Below are 10,749 nucleotides of genomic sequence, written 5' to 3' on the forward strand. Positions count from 1 at the left end.
GCGCCGCCGGTCGGAAGTTTCTCCGGAGAAGCGCAGGCCGCACTCAATGGGTGTGTGGCTTTCGATCGCTCCCCAAGACACTCTCTCTTCCTTGGGCCTTCGGGTTTCCTTGCTGTTATACCCACTGGGGCTTATTTGAATCTCAGAAGTTCGTACACGTTATAAAAGTAGAACTGAATTGAGATTACCGATTATAGAGTGGCCCGTATAGGAAAAGGATGCGTATTATAGAAGTGGACTTCACTCCTCAAACGTGTCTAGGAAACATGAAGTTTCAGAGAATAGCTCGCGTTGTGTTTTGACAAACATTTACCAAGAGCGTCATTATGTGTAGGGCACAGCGCTAAGGGCTGGCCTCTGTTGGGTTTGAATACAAGGTCTGCTGAGCAACCTTGGACAGGTTACTTTTCCTGCTACTTTATCTGTTTTCTCATCTTTAAAATGGGTTGTATAATTTAATGAGTTTTCTGAATACTCTTGGTTTTTGTTACTAACTCATTTCATCTTCACAGTCACCCAGGATGTAGTGTCCCCATTTTCTTGATGGTCAAACTGAGGCAGAGAGATGAAATGACTCCCTCAAGTCACAATACAACATGCCCAGGAATTAAGCCCACGCATCCCACAGTTTTAGCCCCTAGGTTAGGTTAGGTTGCTTCATGGGCTTGGTTTGTTCATTCAGTTTCAGTTGACAAACACTGATTCTGTTCCTCTGTGGACCAAGTTCTTTGCTTGTTACAAAGATAAAGTAGAAGAGCATCAGACCCTGCCCTCCCAGGGCTTGCAATCTCATGCAGGTTGTTCATAGTTGGGCTGCAGGGTCTAAATCCTGCTTAAATTAATCCTGCTAAAATCTTTTGCAAAACAAGTATTGGTTTTTGTTTTGTTTTGTTGTTTTTTGTGTTTTGTGTTTGTTTTTTTGTTTGTTTTTTTGAAAGACAGTCCGTGGCTCTCATCAGGTTCTCTGGTGGGTCTGTGATCCAGAGATATGAAGAAACATTTTAGCAGAAGAGCTAATATGGCACATTGTGTGAACTTAAAGCCAAAATACTTCTGATTGAATGAATAACAAACTTACAGGAATGTAGTGATTGCTACAATAGGATTCAAGAGTTGGTTGTTATGGAGGAGCACACACAGGGTCACCTGACTAGGAATGCCTCCTAGACTCACCTGTGTCAGTCCACTGGGTGGAGGGTAGAGAAGCAATTCATTGGAACATGGTGGCCAGTCTCTGCCTCATGGAGGGTGAAACAGAAATAACACATGAACAACTGCAGCTATGACAAGTGGCACCGAGGAACCATCCATAGTTTCAAGAGAGCCTATAATGGGGACTGGAGGCTTCATCTTTTTATGATGACTCATGCTATACTGTGCATGGACTGGGAAGACATGCTAAGCGAAATAAGCCAGACACAACACGACAAATGTATGATTCCACTGACAAAGTCATAGAAACAGAAAGTAGAATAGAAATTACCAGGGGCTGAGTGGAGAAAGGAATGTGGAATTTTTTTTCCTCATATATTTTATTGATTTTTTACAGAGAGGAAGGGAGAGGGATAGTTAGAAACATCGATGAGAGAGAAACATCGATCAACTGCCTCCTGCACGCCCCCCACTGGGAATGTGCCCGCAACCGAGATACATGCCCTTGACCGGAATCGAACACGGGACCCTTCAGTCCACAGGCCGACGCTTTATCCATGAGCCAAACCGGTTAGGGCAGGAATGTGGAATTATTGTTTAATGGGTACAGAGTTTGTGCCTGGGGTGATGAAAAAGCTCTGGAAGTAGTAGTAGTGGTTGTGCAGCATTGTGAATTTGCTTAATGCCACTGATAAAAAAGGCGAACGGCAGGAATAGTTCACAAAGGCAACACAGGTGGTCAACATCATTTAAGAAAAGCTCAGCCTCACTAATAATAAAATGAAGTTCAATTAGTGTTGTATTCATTTTCACATATTACATTTATAACTGATGAGGGAATCACTCATACTGCTTGTGATAATATAGGTGGGGATAGTTTTTCTGGGTAGTAAATTAACAACTGAACTTCACACATCTCTTCAGTAATTCTCCTAGAAGTTCATCCTAAAGGGAAAAATATGAAATGTGCAGCAGATATTTAGCATATAACAGAAAATTACTAATAGCCCAACTGCTCAGTACTAGGAAATAAATTACAAAATGAGAGTATATTCATCACATATATCATGCACGCATTTAAAATATTTAGAGCACTTTTGATGCCAAGGTATATATAGTGGATTAAAGAGTAAAATACATATAGGAGGGTAGGCAAAAGTAGGTTTACAGTTGTAAGTACACAAAACAGAGTTTATTCTTGTATTTTTATTTTTTACTAGAGGCCTGATGCATGAATTCCTGCACGGGTGGGGTTCCTTAGGGTGGCCTGTGGAGATTGGTCCCCAGCTCACGCTCCCAGCCTCACAGCCCCACCTGGCACCCCGCCTTGGCCTGGTGCTGCCCCCTCACCTGCTCCACCACCCCACCTGTGGGATCGATTGGGGCCAGGCCCTCTCCCACCCCACCCAGCTCCCTCAGCGCCTGGGAGTCAGTCGGGGCTCCCCCCGACCCCTGCCATCTGCGGGGTCATCCACAGAGCGATCAGGCCCCTGCTCACACCCGCCTTGGCCTGGCACCACCCACTCACCTGCTCCACCATCCCACCGATGTCCTGCTCTCAACAGGGCCCATGGGGCTGACAGTGCCTCCACTGCCGTCCGCTGCCAGTGCTGTGTTGCTGACACTTGCCATGTTCCATACCGCCCCCTGGTGGTCAGCACACGTTATAGTGAGCGGTCAAACTCCCGGTCGAGGGGACAATTTGCATATTAGGCTTTTATTATATAGGATTTTGTTAGTATTACAACTGTAAACTTCCTTTTGCCCACCCCTATACAATGTGTATTGATTGTAGAGGAGCCACATTTGTGCTTTCCACTTTTGTAGTCAACTATGTTTGTTCATCAGAGAGAGAGAGAGCTAGAGCAAGACAGACAGCTTTAATTGTTCAGACAACTCACCTGAACACATGACAGTTCACTCTGGAGTAAGCAGGCAATGGGAGCAGCCCGCTTTTCCCTTAGCCTCCCTGGGCAAGAGCGTCATGCTGTGGTCAATGTAGTTCTAATATTTAATGATCTGTCACTTTTTATAATGTAACTCCAGAGTAAGCCAACTACTTCATCTGGTGCTTAGCCAAACACTGGGATCTGTTCCAGGCCTGGAGGAGCCCCTGGTGCAGGACTTACAGAAGATGGTATGTTGGTATCCAGTGTGGTGCCTGCTTAGGAGACTTTCAAGGAAAATTTTGAGTTTCTGCAATTTTCACTTGATAGGCTGAGTTTAGAACAGCTGTGGGCAAACTACGGCCTACGGGCCAGATCCGGCCCATTTGAAATGAATAAAACTAAAAAAAAAAAAGACCGTACCCTTTTATGTAATGATGTTTACTTTGAATTTATATTAGTTCACACAAACACTCCATCCATGCTTTTGTTCCGGCCCTCCGGTCCAGTTTAAGAACCCATTGTGGCCCTCGAGTCAAAAAGTTTGCCCACCCCTGGTTTAGAACCTAACTGTCATGTATAAAGCAGATTTATGTATTTAAAAATTATAATGAAGGGGACAAGAAGCATAGAATAAAATGACTTACATGTCAAAATATGAATAGTTGTCTATAGGTGATGGGATTATGAAAGATTTTTTCCATTTCCTTATACTTTTCAGAATTTGGCAGATTCTCTATAGTGAGACTGTATTACCTTCATAAGCAGTTACTTGCTTATAAAAGCATTTACAATACAGTTTTCACAATTTTCAGTTATTCTTTGTAAATAATGTACTTCTAAAATACAGTTAAAAGTCACATTACTACAAACATTTTAGCGCCATGTTTCCTAGTCATGGCTTCCATTTATTGAGCGCTGATAACATACCAGGCTGCGCACAAAGCACTTGACGTGCATTTTAACCCTCGCAATATTCCTACAAGGTTTACCTGCTGTTCTGCTATACAGATGATGCTATTGTTATTTTAATCTTATTGAACATTTACTGTGAGGCTGTATTCTAATCACTACTTGCTTAATATGAGGTTAAGTAACTTTCCCAAGATCCCATAAATTAGAGCCAGAGCAGGGTGTGAGTTTGGCTGCCGGGCCACACTCCTTCCAGCTGGTGGTGCAGATGTGAGGCTCGAGGGCTTGGGATTCCAGGACAGTGGGGTGTGGGACTCCAGCCTAGATGTACCTCCTTGCTGTTAAAATCCTTGGTCTTCTCAGAAATTTAAAAAATATTATTTATATCTTGGCTATTTGGGAGTTATTTAAGGAAACTGGTATTAGGAATTGTCTTAAGAAAACTCTGGTTGAACTACTAGAAGTAAAACAGAAGCTATGCCTACAATTACTTTCGACATCATAGGCACTAACTGAGCTATTTTACCAAAAGTAAACCAAAAATGAGAGCATTATCCTGTTATTTTTCCTTAGAGAATAATAATTTATTTGTAGTAGTAGGACTTGAAAGGGAGGAGTCCTTGGCATATGTGGCAAAGGCATTATTAAAGGCAGGGATTGGAAATGGCTTCCCCCCACCCCTGTTTTCCTTCAAACCTACAAATACTAAGGAAATGCTGTTAACTATCCAAATAGCAGCACTACACTTTTGTGGTAGAGCCAAGACACTTCAATCTCAGGTACCAAAAGTTAAAACAACAAACTAGGCATGTTTTCATTACCAGAAATATGAGAAAATAGTGCAAAGGCTACAATGCATCAGGCAAAGTATAGCGTCTCTAAGTAGCTAAAGCTGTCAAGTGGGGACAGCTGGTTAGACGTTACAACATATGGTCCCCATTCCACAGCTGACATGCCACTTGCGTGGCTCCACTGGGGCAGTCACATATCTCTCTCATTGTACCTGGCTAAGACTTAATTTAATTCTGCATTTATAAAGAAATTTTCACATAATTCTCATGGAACAACCATACATTTATTGACTCATTTTAAATGAAACAAATTAACTGACTTATTTGGGTAATAGTTATTCAGCAAAAATATTTACTCTGAAATATAAAATTAGAGATGATGCCCCCCCCTTTTAAAAAAAAAAATACATTTTTATTAATTTCAGAGAGGAAGGGAGAGGGAGAGAGAGAGAGAAACATCAATGATGAGAGAGAATCATTGATTGGCTGCCTCCTGCACACCCCCAACTGGGGATCGAGCCTACAACCCAGGCATGTCCCCTTGACCGGAATAGAACCTGGGACCTTTCAGTCCGCAGGCCGACGCTCTATCCACTGAGCCAAACCTTCTAGGGCACCCCCCCCCCACCCCAATTCTTAATAAGTATCTGCTTCTGCTAAATATCACCTTGAAAATGTAAAGTTAAAAACAAAAACAAAGAACCTCTGTGTGTAAGTAAGTAACATACGTCTCCTAAAGAGAAACATTTCAGAGTTGTAGGAGGGGGAAGTTGTGTCAAAATAACATCTACGGTCTGTGATTCTTTGAACTTTTTGTGGTCTGGCTACTGCTCTGTGAAAGAGAAATAACTACTTCACAAAGTTGCTGCAAAGCTCAAATGACAATGTATTTATAAAGTATAAGATGTCTAAGCTGTGAAGAAGTATAATTACTTTATAAATTATGTAAGAGGATATATTTAATATTCCACATGAGTAGTTTTCCTGTCTAATTTAAATCCATGTTATTTCCAATGCTTACTGCTTACAGCTCAGATTTGTGTTCTACAAGGCAACAACCCATATGTTAAATCCTGTAATTTCTTTCTTACAGGCACCCTGAGTACATTCTTCATCACTGGACGGTGGGGATTCACTGGTGGATTTCAGGCATGTTGTGGAAGTTGCTGATGAGATCCCAGCCTTGCAGGCTGTGTTCTTTCAGAAAGATGCTATCAGCTCCCAAATACAGACCTTTTTTAGCTCGCTTCACCTATACAACCAACAATCAGCCTAACAAAGAAAATCAAAGAACAGTGGAAAAGCTCCATAAATTTTCAGTTGACATCAGGAAAATACGCAGATTAAAAGGATGGGTCCTTTTGGAAGATGAAACCTATGTTGAAGAGATTGCAAATATTTTACAGCAACTAGGTGCCAATGAGACTGCGGTAGCCAGTATTTTGGAACGCTGCCCAGAAGCCATTGTCTGCAGTCCAACCGCTGTTAACTCCCAGAGAGAACTCTGGCAGTCCCTCTGCAAAAATGAGGGAGAGTTAGTCAAGTTAATAGAACAGTTTCCAGAATCTTTCTTTATGGTTAAAGACCAGGAGAACCGGAAACTAAATGTCCAGTTCTTTCAAGAGTTGGGACTCAAAAATGTGGTCATTAGCAGGTTTTTGACAACTGCACCTAGTATTTTTCATAATCCTGTTGAGCAGAATAAGCAAGTGATAAGGATTCTCCAGGAGAGTTATCTAAATTTAGGTAGCTCCGAGACCAACATGAAAGTTTGGCTACTAAAGTTATTAAGCCAAAACCCATTTATTTTGTTAAATTCTTCTGCAGCTATAAAGGAAACACTGGAATTTCTCCAGGAGCAAGGTTTCACAGACTCTGAAATTCTCCAGCTTCTGTCCAAACTGAAAGGGTTTCTTTTTCAAGTTGGCCTAAGAAGTATACAGAACAGTATTTCCTTCTCTAAAAATGCTTTTAAATGCACAGATCATGACCTGAAGCAGTTAGTTTTGAAATGTCCTGCCCTTTTATATTATTCCGTTCCCATTTTGGAAGAGAGAATTCAGGGATTATTGAAAGAAGGAATTTCCATAGCTCAGATAAGAGAAACGCCTATGGTTCTGGAATTAACACCACAGATAGTGCAGTACAGGATAAGGAAACTGAATTCCTTAGGCTACAGAGTAAAGGATGGACATCTAGCAAGTCTAAATGGAACGAAAAAAGAGTTTGAGGCTAACTTTGGTAAAATCCAGGCCAAAAAAGGAAGGCCATTATTTAACCCTGTTGCACCATTACATGTTGATGAGTAACTCACTGGCTGATACTGCTTCCTTCTGGCAGTGCAGTGACACTGAGTAGCAAAGACACAGGATTCAGGCTGTTTGCAGGCACCCGGAATTTTACCTCTAAGTAAATAATCCCCAACTCATATGCTATATTATAAAATATAAATCACATTTATTTCAAATAAAAGTTGCTAATTTTGATCTTAAGCTATTCTTTTAAAAATCTTGTACCATTCAATGGCACATTAGTGTGATATAAGTGAATCATTTTTAAGAAACTGACAAAAAAGAAACTGACAAGTGTCATTTTTTAAAAATTTGTTTTTATTGATTTCAGAGAGAGGGAGAGAAAGAGATAGAAACATCAGTGATGAGAATCCTTGATTAGCTGCCTCCTGCACACCCCCTACTGGGGATCGAGCCTGCAACCTGGGCACGTGCTCTGTCTGGGATCAAACCATGACCTCCTGGTTCATTGGTTGACGCTCAACCATCGAGCCACACCGGCCAGGGAAACAAGTGTCATTTTTTTATTTATCTAGCACAGTGGTTCTCAACCTGTGGGTCGCGACCCCTTTGGGGGTCGAACGACCCTTTCACAGGGGTCGCCTAAGACCATCGGAAAACACATACATAATTACGTATTGTTTTTGTGATAAATCACTATGCTTTAATTATGTTCAATTTGTAACAATGAAATTGGGGGTCACCACAACATGAGGAACTGTATTAAAGGGTCGCGGCATTAGGAAGGTTGAGAACCACTGATCTAGCACATTTCAGCTGGGATGTAGACCCAGCCTTCTTTCTCACCACCAGCTCTGAAACATCACTACCGTGGTCTGAGTTCTGTAGCTTAGTGTCAAAGTGAAACATCAGCAGATTTCTAGTACATTTTTTTAGAGAAAGCTGATTTTATCTCCTGGTTGGAATGAGTATCTTTCAGAACCAAGTATTACTCATCCAGAAAGAACAATTAGAGCTTATTTGTATGGTCACGTTATTTAAAATTGACCATTTTTCTCTCTCATGAAGTGCTTTTAAGGCATTCATTACTTTCCCCATTTTACAGATGAGGAAACTGAACCTTAGAGAGGCCACTCAGCTGCCAAGTGACAGCCCAGATTTACTATGATCCGACTTCTTTTCAAACCTTGTGAATAGAAAAAGGATTGCTTATGAGTTGGCATGAAAAAAGTCACCCCTCCCTGACCTGCCAAAAGAGTGAGTACCAACAAATTTAGGGATTTTTATGAAAACTTCTCTGTAAAATGCCTTCAATTTGAAATTATCTATTTCATATACATTTGAAGTACATGGAGCATTTTTAAGAACTTTCTGAAAATCCAGGTCTGCTTATAAAAGGGAAAGTGTGTGATGGTTGGTACTTAGTAGCATTTCACATTTCTATTTCTAAATCTTGCCAAGATAAACATTACCCAGATAAAGACTGGCCCACTTTCAGCTGTGGAGTTTGAACTTTGTAACAACCAAACAATTGACTCTGATAGTCAAACCTCTGTGCACTATGTGTGAATGGTCTTTTCTTAAGGAAAATATGAAAAATGCAGGCCATGTCTTCAGCAAATGCAAGTAGCCCTCACTATCTGATTCTGTTAAGTTCCTTAGGAGAGGAAAGACATCTACGCAGCACCAAGTGCCAGGCACACTGTGCTTTGCAACACTAGGAGTTCGGTACCATTGTTTACTGGTCTACAGATGAGAAGACTCAGGCACACAGAGGGTTACTCACCCAAAGTCACATGGGAATGTTCAAGAAAAAGAATGGCAGTACAGTGGGGGCAGGGTTGCAGGGCAAGGAGAGTGGTGCAGGATGAGTATTACACATCCATCTAAAGAGCAGAATCTCATTCTGAGTGTGATGGGAAACGCTTGGAGAAACTAGATGCTTGTTGTCCCACCATAATTATCAGTGGTGCTTTGTTGTCTCAGTTTGAAATACATTGTATATTATGTGGTCACCTTTTAGATGTTAATTTTTGAGATGTCTACTAGATATCAGAGCAGAGATGTCAAAGAGGCAAATGCTAAAGTCCAGAATTGTGAGAAGGTAGGACTAGAGATAGAGATTTAGGAGTCCATTTGCATATCTATGAAATGTAAAGCTATGGCTCTCGATGAGCTTATCCAGAAACAAAGTGCAGATTTGTAGCACTAGCTGGCCAATCCTGGAAAGGGCTGACCAGTGGAAGTCTGCCAAGAAAAGAAGGCATGGTCAATAAGATTGAATACCATGGACATGCCAACTAAGATACAGACAAGTGACTAATAGAATTGGCAAATAGGAAATCATTAGTTGGCCCTATCAGGAGTGATTCTGGTGGACTGAGAAAGGTAAGAAAGCAACTGGAATAGGTTGAAAGGCAGTTGTTTTCAAGAAGTTTTTCTTTAAAGAAAGCAAATACTAAGATTTGTTTACTAGTACATGCTGATGGGTATGACCCAAGAGAGCTGGAGATGGAAAACTGTAGGTTTCATATCCTTGAGGAAGTGAAGGTGGCAGACTTTGGATGAGCGCACAGATACTAGTCCTGGTCTGAGTGTGGCATCAGGTGTAGGCAGGTTGATGGAGTGGGTGGTATGAGAAGCAAGAGAGTTGCTGTCAGAGAAGGACAGTAGAATGGGATAGGAGTATGTATAGTAAGAGTCAGAAGGAGGAGGTATGAAAATCATCTGGAGTAGTAAAGTGAACATACAAGAGGGTATATAAGAAAGTTTGTCAGAATTGAGTGACCCTGTGTGCTTTGTCGGCCATTAATTTAGTCTAGTCATTACAGCAGCAAACTTTAGGGGCACAGGCCCATGTAGAGAACTTGAGACACATGCAGTTTTTAAAATACATTTGTAACTTACTCTAACTTGAAAAGATTAAGTTAAAATCCACATTTGTGGTGAAAAAAAAAAAATCCAGTATATTGCCCTAGCCAGTTTGGCTCAGTGGATAGAGTATCAGCCTGCGGACTGAAAGGTCCCGGGTTCAATTCCAGTCAAGGGCACATGCTCAGGTTGCGGGCTTGATCCCCAGTAGGGGCCATGTAGGAAGCAGCATGAGGCAGCCGGTCAATGATTCTCATCATTGATGTTTCTCTCCCTCCCTCCCTCTCCCTCTCTGAAATCAATAAAAATATATTTTTTAAAAAATCCAGTATATTGACTTTATATTCCCTTAGACTGAATGTTACTACATTTTCTTTTGTAAACCTTTGAACCTGCCTTTTTCCATTCTTGCATTCTTATTCAGATCTTTCTGAGTAAACTTTAAAATAATTCAAAATCAACAACAGAACAGGGAGAGATGCTCTTACATAAAACACTAGAGTCAAATTTTTATTTCCTGTGTAAAAAGAGACTCTAGTAACAATTATTTCCTTTAAGTCATTTAGTGGAATATAATTACACTAAACTCATTTCTGTGGCAAAATATAATTAGCTGCCACAGTAAATATGGTCACCAGGAAGTTCAAGCTAGACAGCCTGGTAAATCTAGCACAGGCAGCACTGAATGCCGACAGCAGAATTAAGGACTTGTTACTGATGGCCCCATTTCTGTTTCTGGACCTAAACTGGAGAAGTGACTTACACTAATTCAGAAATTATATAGGAAATTCAACTAACATTGAAAGACTGTTCCATATTTATATGAAGAGAATAAAGATATACCCTCATACTGATTAAATCAGATAATGTGTGGACAGTACCTGG

The 10,749-nt window shown here is 41.0% G+C and overlaps 1 protein-coding gene across 1 annotated transcript; it reads left to right on the forward strand.

Moving 5' to 3' along the window:
* The first annotated feature begins 5,846 nt into the window (after positions 1–5,846).
* On the forward strand, positions 5,847–9,940 carry MTERF2 (mitochondrial transcription termination factor 2). Its single transcript, XM_006769329.2, has 2 exons — positions 5,847–7,150; positions 8,099–9,940. The coding sequence occupies exon 1, from the start codon at positions 5,893–5,895 to the stop codon at positions 7,048–7,050; it is 1,158 nt and encodes a 385-aa protein (XP_006769392.1). The 5' UTR covers positions 5,847–5,892; the 3' UTR covers positions 7,051–7,150; positions 8,099–9,940.
* The last annotated feature ends 809 nt before the right edge of the window (positions 9,941–10,749 follow it).

Source organism: Myotis davidii, unplaced genomic scaffold, assembly GCF_000327345.1.
Source record: "Myotis davidii unplaced genomic scaffold, ASM32734v1 scaffold120, whole genome shotgun sequence".
NCBI classification, from domain to species: Eukaryota; Metazoa; Chordata; class Mammalia; order Chiroptera; family Vespertilionidae; genus Myotis; species Myotis davidii.

What these genes read in the sequence shown, in the direction of transcription:
- MTERF2 (XM_006769329.2), top strand. Translation starts at nt 5,893, where the DNA reads ATGTTGTGGAAGTTGCTGATGAGATCCCAGCCTTGCAGGCTGTGTTCT.